Source organism: Ylistrum balloti, unplaced genomic scaffold, assembly GCF_031769215.1.
Source record: "Ylistrum balloti isolate Yb309-2 unplaced genomic scaffold, AGI_CSIRO_Ybal_v1 Utg370288, whole genome shotgun sequence".
NCBI classification, from domain to species: Eukaryota; Metazoa; Mollusca; class Bivalvia; order Pectinida; family Pectinidae; genus Ylistrum; species Ylistrum balloti.
The window spans coordinates 968,483-986,757 of record NW_026782219.1 but is presented as its reverse complement, the minus strand read 5'-3'; the positions used below and the strand labels follow the sequence as shown (position 1 = coordinate 986,757).

General features: G+C 36.3%; 1 protein-coding gene across 1 annotated transcript; it reads left to right on the top strand.

Moving 5' to 3' along the window:
* Nucleotides 1–3,842: 3,842 nt before the first annotated feature.
* On the top strand, nucleotides 3,843–17,518 carry LOC132552951 (tetraspanin-7-like). The gene is made up of 6 exons (XM_060217150.1): nucleotides 3,843–3,908; nucleotides 7,499–7,729; nucleotides 15,480–15,587; nucleotides 15,833–16,018; nucleotides 16,556–16,639; nucleotides 17,429–17,518. Exons 1-6 carry the CDS (start codon nucleotides 3,843–3,845, stop codon nucleotides 17,516–17,518), a joined length of 765 nt encoding a protein of 254 aa, XP_060073133.1.
* Nucleotides 17,519–18,275: the final 757 nt, after the last annotated feature.

Genomic DNA, 18,275 nt, shown 5'->3' with positions numbered 1-18,275 from the left:
CGTGACCTTTGTTGTGTATTCATAAAGCCATGACGATCACGTGATTATCATATGTCCAAGGCGTGCTGTCAGTGCAGCTTGTTTACAAATAAAAAAATACATGATATGCCAATTTCATTTGTTAAAACATAAACAAATTGATCTGAATATGGCTTATTAGTAAGTCTTCAATTGCTATAATTCAATATTGTGTACTTAAGTCATTTGTATACACCCGTGGAAAGACTGATTGTATTATGTTATGTGAGCGGAAGAGCTGGCAGACGCAGTGTCCCCTCGATAACTTAACAGTTTTCACTGAAAGTTTCATGATAGATCTGGACAATTTCGATGATTGCAGTTTTACGACCAAACTACGCAGTTATGGCCCATTATTTAATTACTCAAACAGTATCCCATCGATATCGAAAATAGTTTCCAAGAAATCAACTTCAACTTTCAGAGGACGGTTCCGCACCCTGATAACTCGGACAGGTTCGATCACAATAATTCAATAATTCACGGAGCAATTTTGTATTGTTTTCACTACATCATCTATCATTAAAACATGGTACTGTTTTCCCTCATAAAATGTTGATGAAATTTTTACAATTTCCGTATACCGAGAAATTCGAAATATTGAAGTTCGAAATACCGAAGTTTGACAATTTCTTTGGAGTGGGATGGGCGTTCAATATTCTGTCCGGCGGTACTCTTGTCCTATCAGTGACACTACATTTGGTTGTTAATCTTTCGTACGCCTGTTGACATTGGCATTCATTGTCCTAGATCAATATCGATAATCAATTGATCTTTATATTCATCAACAACCATGTTCTTGTTATTTAAATAATTTACAAGCTTTCCCCAAAACCATCCCAGAGCTATCGGAAATACTACTATGATTAATAAAAGACCGTTAATAGCAGGTTCAAATTTAGAAACGTCAATGAAATTTCCGTTTTTGAATTACATTTAATCAAGTATTAAGCAATATGGTACATCAAACATTCAGCTGACAATACCTGTTCTTTAATACACGATGTTATTTGGTGCAATCATTTTTTTTTCAAAAATAACCGATATCTACCATTGGATCGAGTTAAAACAGGCAAACAAGTACTCAAAGCATTTCAATAACGTGCTGTACAGAGAAGAACCTAAAACACCTCTCACGTTTTTCTACATGCTGTAGACATAGTTATGGAACAAAGTAAGTGGAAACGTAAATAAATACACATGGACGCAAAATGTGATGAAGCACGTGTGTTTAAACGAGACGTAAATCGGTCTTTGTGCTTTTCTGGAGACATCTGCAAATAAAATCGTGTTTTACTTTTAAGCAGCTATAACAACATCATCTGTTGTGTTCAGTAGAGATATCACCTGTTGTAATGTTCAGTAGAGATATCCCCTGTTGTAATGTTCAGTAGATATATCCCCTGTTGTAATGTTCAGTAGAGATATGACCTGTTGTAATGTTCAGTAGAGATATCACCTGTTGTAATGTTCAGTAGAGATATCCCCTGTTGTAATGTTCAGTAGAGATATCATCTGTTGTAATGTTCAGTAGAGATATCACCTGTTGTAATGTTCAGTAGAGATATCCCCTGTTGTAATGTTCAGTAGATATATCCCCTGTTGTAATGTTCAGTAGAGATATGACCTGTTGTAATGTTCAGTAGAGATATCACCTGTTGTAATGTTCAGTAGAGATATCCCCTGTTGTAATGTTCAGTAGAGATATCATCTGTTGTAATGTTCAGTAGAGATATCACCTGTTGTAATGTTCAGTAGAGATATCACCTGTTGTAATGTTCAGTAGAGATATCCCCTGTTGTAATGTTCAGTAGAGATATCACCTGTTGTGTTCAGTAGAGATATCACCTGTTCAGTAGAGATATCATCTGTTGTAATGTTCAGTAGAGATATCACCTGTTGTAATGTTCAGTAGAGATATCACCTGTTGTAATGTTCAGTAGAGATATCCCCTGTTGTAATGTTCAGTAGAGATATCACCTGTTGTGTTCAGTAGAGATATCACCTGTTGTAATGTTCAGTAGAGATATCATCTGTTGTAATGTTCAGTAGAGAAATCACCTGTTGTGTTCAATAGAGATATCACCTGTTGTAATGTTCAGTAGAGATATCACCTGTTGTAATGTTCAGTAGAGATATCACCTGCTGTAATGTTCAGTAGAGATATCACCTGTTGTAATGTTCAGTAGAGATATCACCTGTTGTAATGTTCAGTAGATATATCCCCTGTTGTAATGTTCAGTAGAGATATGACCTGTTGTAATGTTCAGTAGAGATATCATCTGTTGTAATGTTCAGTAGAGATATGACCTGTTGTAATGTTCAGTAGATATATCCCCTGTTGTAATGTTCAGTAGAGATATGACCTGTTGTAATGTTCAATAGATATATCCCCTGTTGTAATGTTCAGTAGAGATATCACCTGTTGTAATGTTCAGTAGAGATATCCCCTGTTGTAATGTTCAGTAGAGATATCACCTGTTGTAATGTTCAGTAGAGATATCACCTGTTGTAATGTTCAGTAGAGATATCCCCTGTTGTAATGTTCAGTAGATATATCACCTGTTGTGTTCAGTAGAGATATCACCTGTTGTAATGTTCAGTAGAGATATCACCTGTTGTGTTCAGTAGAGATATCATCTGTTGTAATGTTCAGTAGAGAAATCACCTGTTGTGTTCAGTAGAGATATCACCTGTTGTAATGTTCAGTAGAGATATCCCCTGTTGTAATGTTCAGTAGAGATATCACCTGTTGTAATGTTCAGTAGAGATATCACCTGCTGTAATGTTCAGTAGAGATATCACCTGTTGTAATGTTCAGTAGAGATATCCCCTGTTGACTACTAAGGTAGAAAACCACATTGATATCTGTTTCAGTAGAGATATCCCCTGTTATCTACTAAGGTAGAAAACTGCATTGTTTTCTGTTTCAATAGAGATATCCCCTGTTGTCTAGTAAGTCAGACATATACCACGATGCCTATTTCAGTTGAGATATCCCTTATTGCCTATTTCAGTACAGAAACCCCTCTTTATTAGAGCCACATTCCTGCATCTATACTTTAAAGTATAATGTTAAATTATCAAAGTATTTACCTCTGTTGGGCTTATATTTTGATGAAGTCTGTAGTCACGTGTTCTTAATTAACAGTAAATATGCTATAATATAATATTGAGACCGTTTCTGATTCAGTTTCACCATTCTGAATGCTGTGACGTTACAATGTTACTTAAGTCGTGAACCACATGGACTCCACATCAATTATCGATTCAAAACGAAGCGTTTTGTATGGTAGCTGGTAAAACTGTTCACCGTCTGGACGTTTTATGTAAATGATAGTCATAACATCAGAAGGATACCACAAAGAGTGGACTGCAAAAGTCATTTCGATACGTACTGGATTTACCTTACACACTTTTAGTGTATCAGATGTTATCCGAACGTAAAGTCAACAGCTGAAAGTGACTAGATTCATTACAGGAGTGAGATAAACAGGTTGACAATTTCAGAAACAGAGAAAACCATATACAATTTAATAGCGTTTAAAGTATAATTTCTTAATTTTTTGTCAAAAGGGTGTAATCTGAATCTTAGAGTTACTTTATCTTATTTCTGGATGTTTTTCGTTTTTCCATGAAGTTACAATTACGACAAAGAGGCCGGATGATTGGACGTCACCAGTACAGCGAATTATAGGGACGGATTGAAGGCCTTCACCTTAAACACATAAAAATATCTTAGATACGAACAACATCGACGAATATAAGATATGATAAATTATGTTAGATTGACCAGGAGTTAATTAGGACAATAAAGACACATCATGGCGGCCTGTCGCCTGGCAACGGTGGTCAGGTGTGTGATGATCACGGTGAACAGTTTATTTGTGGTAAGTACAGGTGTGTGATGATCACGATGAACAGTTTATTTGTGGTAAGTACAGGTGTGTGATGATCACGGTGAACAGTTTATTTGTGGTAAGTACAGGTGTGTGATGATCACGGTGAATAGTTTATTTGTGGTAAGTACAGGTGTGTGATGATCACGGTGAATAGTTTATTTGTGGTAAGTACAGGTGTGTGATGATTACATTGAATATATTATTTGTGGTAAGTACAGGTGTGTGATGATCACGATGAACAGTTTATTTGTGGTAAGTACAGGTGTGTGATGATCACGATGAACAGTTTATTTCTGGTAAGTACAGGTGTGTGATGATTACGGTGAATAGAGTATCTGTGGTAAGTACAGGTGTGTGATGATTACGGTGAATATATTATTTGTGGTAAGTACAGGTGTGTGATGATTGCGGTGAATAGATTATTTGTGGTAAGTACAGGTGTGTGATGATTACGGTGAATAGATTATTTGTGGTAAGTACAGGTGTGTGATGATTACGGTGAACTGTTTATTGGTGGTAAGTACAGGCGTGTGATGACTACGGTGAATATATTATTTGTGGTAAGTACAGGTGTGTGATGATTACGGTGAATAGATTATTTGTGGTAAGTACAGGTGTGTGATGATTACGGTGAATAGATTATTTGTGGTAAGTACAGGTGTGTGATGATCACGGTGAACAGTTTATTTGTGGTAAGTACAGGCGTGTGTGATAATAACGGTGAATATATTTGTGTTAAGTACAGGCGTGTGATGATTACGGTGAATAAATTATTTGTGGTAAGTACAGGTGTGTGATGATTACGGTGAATAGATTATTTGTGGTAAGTACAGGTGTGTGATGATTACGGTGAATAGATTATTTGTGGTAAGTACAGGCGTGTGATGATTACGGTGAATAGATTATTTGTGGTAAGTACAGGTATGTGATGATTACGGTGAATAGAGTATTTGTGGTAAGTACAGGCGTGTGATGATCACGGTGAATAGATTATTTGTGGTAAGTACAGGTGTGTGATGATTACGGTGAATATATTATTTGTGGTAAGTACAGGTGTGTGATGATTACGGTGAATAGATTATTTGTGGTAAGTACAGGCGTGTGATGATTACGGTGAATAGATTATTTGTGGTAAGTACAGGCGTGTGATGATAATACGGTGAATATATTATTTGTGGTAAGTACAGGCGTGTGATGATTACAGGCGTGTGATGATTACAGTGAATAGAGTATATGTGGTAAGTACAGGTGTGTGATGATCACGGTGAATAGATTATTTGTGGTAAGTACAGGTGTGTGATGATCACGGTGAACAGTTTATTTGTGGTAAGTACAGGCGTGTGATGATTACGGTGAATAGATTATTTGTGGTAAGTACAGGTGTGTGATGATTACGGTGAATAGATTATTTGTGGTAAGTACAGGCGTGTGATGATCACGGTGAATAGATTATTTGTGGTAAGTACAGGCGTGTGTGATAATAACGGTTAATATATTTGTGTTAAGTACAGGCGTGCGATGATTGCGTTGAATATATTATTTGTGGTAAGTACAGGTGTGTGATGATTACGGTGAATAGAGTATTTGTGGTAAGTACAGGCGTGTGATGATCACGGTGAATAGATTATTTGTGGTAAGTACAGGTGTGTGATGATTACGGTGAAGTGGTAAGTACAGGCGTGTGATGATTGCGTTGAATAGATTATTTGTGGTAAGTACAGGCGTGTGATGATTACGGTGAATAGATTATTTGTGGTAAATCCAGGCGTGTTATGATTGCGGTGAATATATTATTTGTGGTAAGTACAGGTGTGTGATGATTACGGTGAATAGATTATTTGTGGTAAGTACAGGTGTGTGATGATTACGGTGAATAGATTATTTGTGGTAAGTACAGGTGTGTGATGATTACGGTGAATAGATTATTTGTGGTAAGTACAGGTGTGTGATGATTACGGTGAATAGATTATTTGTGGTAAGTACAGGTATGTGATGATCACGTTGAACAGTTTATTTGTGGTAAGTACGGTGAATAAATTATTTGTGGTAAGTACAGGCGTGTGATGATTACAGTGAATAGATTATTTGTGGTAAGTACAGGTGTGTGATGATTACGGTGAACAGTTTATTTGTGGTAAGTCCAGGCGTGTGATGATTGCGGTGAATATATTATTTGTGGTAAGTACATGTGTGTGATGATTACGGTGAACAGTTTATTTGTGGTAAGTCCAGGCGTGTGATGATTGCGGTGAATATATTATTTGTGGTAAGTACAGGTATGTGATGATCACGTTGAACAGTTTATTTGTGGTAAGTACGGTGAATAAATTATTTGTGGTAAGTACAGGCGTGTGATGATTACAGTGAATAGAGTATATGTGGTAGTTTGGGCATTGCTTTGTTGTTGCTTGGTTGATCGCCTCGTTAACAGCCAGAGGTATTTCACTCGGGGTTTCCTTATTGCTGTCATGTATCTATCTGAACACCATACGAGAGACCCGTCACAAGCAGTCCAGTGCAATAAGGTAGAAGTGTCTTGCCTAAAGACACGGTCGATCGGTTCTTTGTATTATTCTCAGTAAATAATGAAGAACCTTGGTCTAAAATCTTTTAAGGATATACACAATATAGATCGATATATTTATGACGGTTATAATTAAGCCGATATATCGATTTCTTGCACAATATGTAATTACCTTACTCTGTGGTATATATTTACTGATACACAGTTCAAATTCGTTTCGTGTTTCATACACCAACACTGCTCCATGTTTTGTAACCAAACCAATCAAAATTATATCGCGAATAGTTGTCACTAGATTGAAATAATTTCCGGTCTCCATGTTCACATTGTTGTATTTAAATAAAATACGTCATTTGACACACAATCACCGTGTTTAGTATGACTTTCCCCATTTGAAACCTTTGTTCAAACTTGTCTTGGTTTTCGAGTTTGTAAGAAATCCAACATGGCCGTGAACGACATTCAGAAAAATACATTTTAAACTTCTTATCAAGATGAAAAATGACGGAAATATCAATAAAATAAAGCCAACATTTTTTATTTGGGCTCCTAAAAACTCCGACATCGCAGCCATGGTGGCCATTTTAAACCACGGTTTCCTGAAAGCGTGGGGTTCAGCTCAAGTTTGCCTAAAATGAAAATGAGATGGTTTGAACCAAATATTTTCATTTATCCAGGTCAGTCTAAAATCCAATAAGGCTGCCATTTAAAAAAATACATTTTGAATATCTCCAATTCCACGTGTGTCGTTATGCTGAAATTAGTCGAGCATTTTTAGAAATTGAACAGACGAAATCGTTGTGTCAGTTTCCTTGACTGCTGAAATTCGGAATGGTTTAAATCCTCTGATATTCACAGTACCACCTCTGTCAGTTGACCGTTAATGCACACTGGCCCCTTATCGATCAATGCTATCTTTGATATGATGACTCTCATTACCAAAATAAAATAAAAACAGAATATGAGCCATTTTTGGTTCAACATACACTGACTTCTAACTTATTAGATTGAACTATTTAGTCAAGAAAGATAAACGAATGGTGTTATATTTCAGGTGCTTGGAGTGATGGTTCTCTGTATCGGCTGTATACTGATCACTGGTGGAAATCTCACCGGTGGCTACTTGGTGGCGCTGTTCAGTGCACTTCCGGAAGTGTCGGGATCCATAGGATCATTTTTCACCTATGTTGCAGCAACTATAATCATTGTGGGAGCGGCCATATTTGTTTTAGGAACATTGGGATGTTGTGGAGCATGCAATATTAACCCGCGTCTTCTGTACACGGTCAGTTTAACATATGTTTGAGAGAGAGAGGGGGGGGGAGGGGGAGAGAGAGGGGATGGGGGTGGGGTGGGGGTGGGGGAGGGGGAGAGAGAGAGAGAGAGAGAGAGAGAGAGAGAGAGAGAGAGAGAGAGGGGGGGCAGAGAGAAAGAGACAGACAGACAGATAACACATAATGATATGGAATCTATGTTACTATACAGGTCATTTGATAAAAAAAAACTCTTTGAAGTCCATAACACTACCATCCTTAATGTTTTAGGATCGCTGAGTATAGCATTGATTGATAGAACCAAACAGCTGTCTATTCACACCAGACCCAAAACAAATGACTGCTGCCCAGAGTATGTATACTCAAGATAGCAAGCTATTAATATTTTCTAATCATACATATGTCATGTATTTATTTATTTATTTATTTATTTAACGGGTTTCATGTCCACTATTACGGCCTTTCGGCCTTTCAGGGGACGAGAAACGTAGGAAAATGAATAGGGAAGGAATAATATGATGCACTGTAAGAGAATGGGATTCGTATGTATACTTAAGTGACGAGTGTATCTTTACAGTCTTGGCACCTTACCGAAAACACAAACCTATCTATTATAAAACCCACACGGATTAATATTCACAGTAATCTCATCTCAACATACAGTGTAATTTTCTACAATAAGGGTAAATGTGTTTCTACTGTTGTCGTTTAGGTCATTACGTCAGATGATGATAAACATCGTGACCTTCTGTTGTTGTATGTCCCTTTGTTTTGTTGTCTCTTTTTCAGTTTGTCTCTTTCCCGTTCTTTCGGCAGTCCATTTTGCTCCTTTGTGTAATCGTATTTATGGTTCCTGTTCCGCTGTTGTCGTTCAAATTGACGAAGTGTCTCCTTAGATTCCTGTTTCAATCGTTCAGTTTGTTTTTGTGTCTCCTCAGATTCCTGTTTCAGTCGTTCAGTTTGTTTTTGTGTCTCCTCAGAGTCCTATTTCAGTCGTTCAGTTTGTTTTTGTGTCTCCTCAGAGTCCTATTTCAATCGTTAAGTTTATTTTTGTGTCTCCTCAGAGTCCTATTTCAATCGTTAAGTTTATTTTTGTGTCTCCTCAGAGTCCTATTTCAGTCGTTAAGTTTGTTTTTGTGTCTCCACAGATTCCTCGTTCAGTTTGTTTTTGTGTCTCCTCAGAGTCCTATTTCAATCGTTCAGTTTGTTTTTGTGTCTCCTCAGAGTCCTATTTCAGTCGTTCAGTTTGTTTTTGTGTCTCCTCAGAGTCCTGTTTCAGTCGTTCAGTTTGTTTTTGTGTCTCCTCAGAGTCCTGTATCAGTCGTTCAGTTTGTTTTTGTGTCTCCACAGATTCCTGTTTCAGTCGTTCAGTTTGTTTTTGTGTCTCCACAGATTCCTGTTTCAGTCGTTCAGTTTGTTTTTGTGTCTCCTCAGAGTCCTATTTCAATCGTTAAGTTTATTTTTGTGTCTCCTCAGAGTCCTATTTCAATCGTTAAGTTTATTTTTGTGTCTCTTCAGATTCCTGCTTCAGGCGTACAGTTTGTTGTGGTGTCCCTTTGGTTTCACATTATTTCTGTAATTGAAGCTATACGGAGCTAAAATAATTCTCTGTCGTTCTTAACTAGTAAGGAATAAGCATTTAGAAATTAAAACGTGCTCTTTACGAAGTTAATGTACTTTCTAAAATTCGAAATAACAAACCGTCCACCAATAATTCTTTAGAATATTGAGATGTAAAATATCATCTTTACCAGCCAAAACAAAGAACTGTTGACCAGTGACCTATCGACAGGAAGTGTATCTAGTATTTTATACTTAAAAAGTATTACTATTTGTAGTCAGATACTGTGGACCAGGAATTATAACAAACATGTGCTCTTCGACTCCATTCATAATTTTATCGATCTTTAACATGTCTCAAGCTGATCGCTCAATGATCTAAACTATAAATTTCCATTGCAAACAATTAAATCTGAATATATAAAGAACTAACATTAATTTTGTACAATGGAAAAATGGCTGATAATTGCATTTCATTCGAAAAAAATCGTTATACGTTATACTAATTTGCCGTTTTCTTTGAAGGCTTCAGATATTACCTGCGGCGTTTCGTTTTATCATCGTACAAAGATTATAATGTTTTATAGTGTCTAGTTTGGTGGGGAGAATGTCTTTTTTTCATGTATTTCGTAAAAAAATATTGTTTTGCTGACAATAGACTTCACCATTGATAACGCAAGACAAAAAACATCTACCTGTCTAACTTGAAGACTTCTGACGAGTATTCTATGACCTCGAACGGGTGACCTTGACCTCTGACCGAGATCTCTTCTCACTACTACTTCCGGTGTCGTGTCCATCAAATAAGATGTGTACTCGGATGTTATACGAATGTTTATCGAGGAAAACAGGAAAACTTTTTTTTTTGTTTTTTTATTTCTTGTTTTTTTTCAATTTGTTATGTTTTCTTTTTTATATTTTGTTTTTTTGTTTTTTTTGTTTTTGTTTTTTGTTTTTTTTTTCATTGTTTTGTTTTAATTTTCTTCACGCGTGCATTGTAAACATTTGAAATCTATTGTTAAATTGTAAACAGGAAATCAAAACCCACTAAAAACATGGAAATTTCTTAACAGTTTTATTCACTTCCGACGTAAAAACATACGTTAGGTCTGTAAGTATCTTTTATCTATATAATTTTGTTACGCATGAAAGGGTTTCATGTTTCAGTATACATATAAAAGGATTCAGGCGAAAGTGTTTGGTATAGATCTACATGGTTTGGGCTTCAGTCAAATTTAAATTTAATGCTACACCACCCATTATAACAGAGAACATATAAATATTCTGGGGTAAATGTAGATAGGTATCTGAATAACATATAGGTAAGTGGTTATCGACTACAAACATCAAAATTGATCACGCTGTCGCTTGGCACATCAACACGATATTGATTCAAATGTAGACATACTTTTTAGTGCTATTATGGGAAACGGGTACGATATATCTAACACTGTATCGGGGTTTTACATTCACTACCTATAATTCGAAAGTAGTTCATATACCTGATCACCCTGGTTCTTCATGGGGTGATCAACATAGAAAAAATCTTATTCACATGGTTGTTCATAGGGTGATAAATACAGAAAAAAATGATTCACCTGGTTGTTCATGGGGTGAAAAATACAGAAAAAAATGATTCACCTGGTTGTTCATGGGGTGACCAACACAGAAAAATCTGATTCACCTGGTTGTTCATGGGGTGACCAACACAGAAAAATCTGATTCACCTGGTTGTTCATGTGGTGATAAATACAGAAAAAATTGATTCACCTGGTTGTTCATGGGGTGATAAACATAGAAAAAATCTTATTCACCTGGTTGTTCATGTGGTGATAAATACAGAAAAAATTGATTCACCTGGTTGTTCATGGGGTGACCAACACAGAAAAATCTGATTCACCTGGTTGTTCATGGGGTGATAAACATAGAAAAATCTGATTCACCTGGTTGTTCATGGGGTGATAAACATAGAAAAATCTGATTCACCTGGTTGTTCATGTGGTGATAAATACAGAAAAAATTGATTCACCTGGTTGTTCATGTGGTGATAAATACAGAAAAAATTGATTCACCTGGTTGTTCATGGGGTGATCAACACAGAAAACTCTGATTCACCTGGTTGTTCATGGGGTGATAACCACAGAAAAATTTGATTCACCTGGAAGGGGTGATCATGGGGTTTTCAACACAGAAAAATCTGATTCACCTGGTTGTTCATGGGGTGATAAACATAGAAAAATCTGATTCACCTGGTTGTTCATGTGGTGATAAATACAGAAAAAATTGATTCACCTGGTTGTTCATGGGGTGATCAAAACAGAAAACTCTGATTCACCTGGTTGTTCATGGGGTGATAAACATAGAAAAATATGATTCACCTGGTTGTTCATGGGGTGATCAACACAGAAGAATCTGATTCACCTGGCTGTTCATGGGGTGGTAAATACAGAAAAATCTGATTCACCTGGCTGTTTATAGGGTGATTAACACAGAAAAAATCTTATTACTCTGGCGAGATTATATTTGCGAACTCATAATCATGTCACATTTTAATTGACACGTACTTCCTGAAATCGGATTCAGAATAAACATTGTATTGTCTTTGTTTTAATGATTAACTGCAGTTCAAATATTTCACGCGTCGCTGGTTTTGCACGAACGATCTGTTATGGTTGTATAATTATATATGTTGGATGTCGTTTTTAAAAATTGTGTTTCATGCCAAATCTTGTGTTTATGAACATCCGGAATCACCATTTTATTAACACAAGTTTTGTTCCTGTAGTATTACAATACTTGTATATAGTTCCTCGCTAAACAATTATTAGATGAGTACGTGTGAAGAATCAATTCGTATTTATATATATATACCGGTGCGACCTTCATATGTGCGAAATATACTGAACGCGTGGACCACGCTGTATAATGTTGGTGACCTATACATACATTTTTCAGCATGCGAGGACCACGTGGTATAATTTTGGTGACCTATATATACATTTTACATTACACTAGAGCCACGTGGTGTAATGTTGGTGACCTATATATACATTTTTCAGCACGCGGGGAACCACGTGGTATAATGTTGGTGACCTATATACACATTTTACATTACACTAGAGCCACGTGGTGTAATGTTGGTGACCTATATATACATTTTTCAGCACGCGGGGAACCACGTGGTATAATGTTGGTGACCTATATATACATTTTACATTACACTAGAGCCACGTGGTGTAATAATGGTGACCTATATATACATTTTTCAGCACGCGGGGAATCACGTGGTGTAATGTTGGTGACCTATATATGTATTTTACTGCACGCGGGGACCACGTAGTATAAATTTGGTGACCTATATAAACATTATACATTACGCGAGGACCACGTGGTGTGATGACCTATATGTACTTAATATCTTTTTTCCTTTACACGGGGTATTACCTATATATTATTTATTTAATGTGTGGATCACGTTGGTATTATGTTGGTGATGTATATATATGAATGTCTGATTTTTCGGAAGACGGAGATCACGTGGTATATTGTTGATAATGTCTGTTTTCAGTATGCGGGGATAATGTTGTTTCTGCTACTGGCGAAGATGACCGCTATTATCGTGTGTACGACTATGGACACTTGGGTGAGTAGGCCAATCTTTTAGGTGAAACAAAATTACGCACTTAGTCAAATCCTCCAGATTTCCTAGTCACCTGTCTCTAATGATAATCGGAACGGTTTTTTAAGAACTGAGAATGATTTTTAGTCGATTACGAAAGACAAGTAAAAACTAAATCGCTCTCGGGACAGCTGTAAGTAAATAAACCTTCACATTTCCCGGCAACCTTGGTGATACATTGTTCGTTATACATAAACATTCTATACACAGTTAATCAACTTCAAGCTATCAAATTCACCTGTCAATTTTGGTATTCTTGGAAGGATTTAGACAGGCACAAAATATAAAATAGGAGAAAGGATTGAGAAAAATATCATGAAAGTTCAATACTTCAAGGAATTTCTCTTGTCAATTTTGCAAGCTCATAATAAATCAAGGGTTTACGATAAACAACACAACGTGATTTTCTTGAATAATGAAAGAAACATCGGTAGATCGGTGATATATGCAGAACGCTTTGTATAATGTTTAGGTAGTCACGTGGTCCATACTTTTGTTTTCTGTAACAATATATATGAATAATAAAAAACCTTTAAATACTCAGCATAGGTTTTTTTCACCGCATGAATCCGAGAAAACAAAGGAGAGCTAGATAGAAAGGATTGTTCGCTTGTATCTATATGACATTGTTTGAGCAAAATTACTCTCTGTACGCGCTGGTGCACACGGATACATCACGAACGGTTTCCGTGAGCTGTAAAGTATAATTACGGTATCTTTGTCCGCTTTAGACGGACGCTTTAAAAGCTTAAAATATACCGGAAACATAACCAATTGAAGAAAAAAAATTCGACGTCTGTATGATCAATATGTTAGGGTGGTCGTTCATAGTGATTCGCTGATTTCAGGAGTAAAGATATATATGACATCCAATACTGATATTATTGAAATAATATCCGTCCCTGACGACGCCCAAAAAGCGTTCGATAGTGACCCCGTCATTCACTGATACCATCTATTTATGACTGTCTGTTGCGACAACGTAACAGCTTAAAACCGTCAAAAAGTTTTCATGTTGAAGATCGGCAAGCCCGTTGTCAGGATAATAAAACCAGGTGGATAATGGCATTCCAGTGTGATAGCACTATAAATATCTCTGTCAGTGGCCCCTCAATCCGTTGACACCGTCTTCATATGACCTTGGCTAATACGAAGAAGTAACGACATCAATATTTAAATGCTCAGTACCGGTCATCTCGTTGTCGGTATGATGTGACCGAAGGATTATGACATTTCAGTGTGATTGCATAAGAAAACCTTCAGTCATTGACACAACAGTCCATGGACACCGTTTTAATGTGCCCAAGGCGAGGGCGCTGATTCTCAAACAGACATACATGGAAAACTGTTTGTAAAATATTGCGGTCTGTTTATTTGCTAGGGGTTATAATATATTTGTTCTGAATGAACTCGATTCAGCAAAATAATAAGCTATGTCTTTGTCACCTTTCAGGTGAGGTACATATAGTTTCAACGGAGTGATTTACATTAATATCTTGTGTATGAACGCACTTTCAAGACACGTCCGACATTTTGACTGATGACTCCTTCCAATATGCTAATTTAATTAGTGTTTTTAAGCTTCGATCAGTTTATAAGTGTGGGATTGAATCGATTGAAAATGTCTCCTATGAATTAATTGCATAGAAATCATTTGTGATATTTGTGTATATCGTATTGGTTGAACACAATGCAGCTCAAATCGATACATATCTTTGTGTACAATAACGTCCTTACATGGCATTGGTTAGACTGTAAATGTCATTGACCGACTGACAATTACGACGCATTTTGAATTTTCGTCGAATATGACACTACAGTGCTAGTGTATTAAACACAAATTTATGAATGGAACTGACTTGTTTTTGTATTTATATCCGATATAAATGACACTGTATCTACAGAAACAAAAAGAAAATACCAAAATATTAAATTCATTAAATCACAAAATCAAAAACAAAATAGTATTAACATGATATTTACTGGGAAGCATCTTGAATGTACAAGTATCGAAACCAGGTGTTCGGCAGGAAAAGCGTCTTCTGTTTTATCGACGGCACCAGCAGTTTAATGTCGGACAAACCATTGTATGTAATGACAGGTTCTCAGAGGAGAATTTTTACAGCATCGAAATATCAACAAGCATCCAACACATATAATTTCATTCCATATAAGGAAATATGCAATTTCCCAATGACATAACGTTGGTGACAATAAAACATTCCAGTCTTCATCAAATTGCCTTTCTCGCGACCCTGTGTGTAAGTTTATACGTCAGCTGTCAACAAGATATTAATATCGATAACAGAACCGTTAAACATCAGATCAACTACAAACGTAGGTTCTTACTATCTACAACACTAAAATTTCAATAAGGGAAACGAAATCACCCGTTTATCGTACTGCTTTTGTGAAAAACTGACTGCGCTTTGTTTTGCATTCAGATACAAAATGTGACATTATTGGAAACCTTTTTTTCCTCAAAACCACAGCTGTCACTTTCTGAATGTACTTTTCCTCAGGTAGATGACCGACTGAAAGAAGCTTTTCAAACAACTATAAACAACGAATATGGTGGCCCTGACGTCACAGATAGCATCTCCAATGCTTGGAACTATGCTTTTGTAACGGTATGTCAGCATTCCGACATTAATCATCATTAAAAAAAAACCAACATTTCGTATTCCCTTTTTGTTTGCCAATAAATAAAACTCATATTTTTTTTATAAATAAAACTTATTTTATTTCATATCAAAAGCATATAAAATCAAAAGGTAAAGACATCCGGGACATCCATTCCTTAAAAAACAAAACAAAACTTGATCTTGTAACATGTTTTTCTACACACCGTGACAACATAATGATATTTTTTCAGTATAAATGTTGTGGCATTACTAATTATACTGACCTTCACCTGGCTGTGAAATGGAATAGAACCGGAAGTAGTGACGTCATACCAGTCACGTGTTGTGTATTACCAGGAAGTTATCCTAATTATGGAAACCCTGCGGATGCGGCTTGCACAACGACGCCGACAGAATCAAACGCCAATATCTCTAAGGTACAGACTGCAATATACCGAACTTGGTCGTGACTTGATTGTCACTTTTTTATATTATACTTATGATGAAGTTAGCAGCTAAAAAAAACTGTAAAAAGGGATTTTAAGAGCAAAACTTGGACCCAAAAAATAGCAAGCTTGCCTGTTAAAAAACTGCATCTGTGAAAAGATAGAGAATTTGTTTCTTGAATAAGGTGGTTTGAAAATTTTTCTAACAAATGGGTAGTTCTAACCTCGCTTTGAGCGTTTATGATCATGTGGCGTGCACGTGACGTCTAACAGACAAAATTACACCAAAAAGACCGCCTCCATTAGTAATGGTACAGAATAGACATCGATGCTATTCTTTATTACTAAATGATTCGCAAGACTTTTTCTGCGTCGATCACAAAATTCTATCTTATCCGTACATAGGCCTGATAAAGGCACTGTGATATGTTTTTTCCGTTTAAGCATTATTCTTCAGTATGTTTACCGTTTGTCGTTTGTTATCGTATCCAGCATTCTTTGCTGTAACGTACTTTTGAATCTCTTTAGGGTTGTTACGACAAGATAAAGTCCTTCCTTGAAACATACGTCGCCTATGTAATAGGCATAGGCAGCGCCATCTTGTTCCTTGAGGTAAGTCAAGGGGCATAACTCTTACAATCATATAAACATTTTTGGCACTTTTGTTGCGTTCAAAATCATGAAAATGCGTTTTACAGTTGTTCGTACGGCATTTTTTGCTTTGTTTTATATCATTTTTTCCATTAAATTAGTTTTCACGTTGTGTATATTGTAAATTCTTTTCACTTTAGAAAAAATAGTTCCTTTCCAAGATGTAATGAGATACTGCAAGGACCGGTCTATACACAATATGCGAAGCGTCATCGACTTTCTGATTTTTGACTCCTTATTCTATTTTCCTGATCCTTCCACTTTTCAAATACTCTGTAAATATATTATGTACTGATTATGATGAGGTAATTAGTAATTTTGCACGTTTATACGTGTGTTATAGAGAGGATGTCGACATTGTGTGATAAAGTGCGTCCGATCCTTTGTTGTAATATCTATGAAATAAAATTTGTTGAAATTTAAATTGAATGACAAAATGTTTTTAAATTAAGGGCTCCCAACAAAAAGGCATTACTTACTCTCATATATTGATATAAATTTGAACCAATATTTTATTTCAAGATTAGTCCCTTGGACCACTAGAAGGACTATCTGCTTGTTTTTAATCAGTTTACCTTATTCTACTATACCATTTCACTATACTGTATTGTATCCCGGACAATGTATAGGCGTTAAAATTTGCCAGAGTAATTTAAGGAGATTTTGTTTACAAGTGTTAATTATAGTCACATAAACTGTTCTTGTTTCCGCTATATTGTAATTAATGCTACAAACTATTGACCGTTCCAGTTGATGACAGTGATATCAGCATTCCTACTTTCACGACAGCGAAAAAAGACGGGACCGCTACCTGCAGAAAAGGACGTCGACTTCCGGTAAAAACTGCGCGCTTCGCTGAGCACTCCACACGCGGGCTTCAGTGCGAGTAGCCATAAAGTTTGGACGATATTTTGATATAAAACCCTCATTTGTATTCGTAAACAATGCACCAAACCGAGGCCAATGTTGGTCATACTGATTAGTGGAAAACAGACATAAGTTTCAAACGTTCGGAGGACTTCTCCGATAAACTTAGTAGCCATTTTATTCCGGGGTAGTTTGTTGTAAAGACGTTAAAGAAAAGAGCAAAAGACAAGTATTTCAATATCTACACAGAGCTGATTGGTTTCCCACGAAGATAAGCCCACGTCACAACGTGTAGATACATTTGGTCGTGACCTTGAACTCTGGTTTTGTAGAGTCACTTTGTATGAAGTTGTGTCTAGCTTTTTTCAATTTCGATTTTCTAAATCTTGGTTGTGTTTTTTATCAAGATTTCGCCGATCAGTCCAGAGTTGAATTTATATTGATATGTGTACCTGCATCCTGTCAGTGAGACATAGTAAAAGAGATGATGAGTTTGTTGATAATGCGGTTTTTATTTCTGAAACGTGCCATTATTTAGAATCTCTCAGTATTTACTTGAAAGACGTCCATCAGTGAAACAGAATTCGCTTAATCTTCCGGAACACATGGTCTGTACATTATCAAAGGTATCCGTGAATATCGTTTCTGCGTTAAAATTGCACAATTTGATTGCCTATTCAGAATCATACACATTCAATATAAAGAATTCAGAGATTCACATCTGATATTC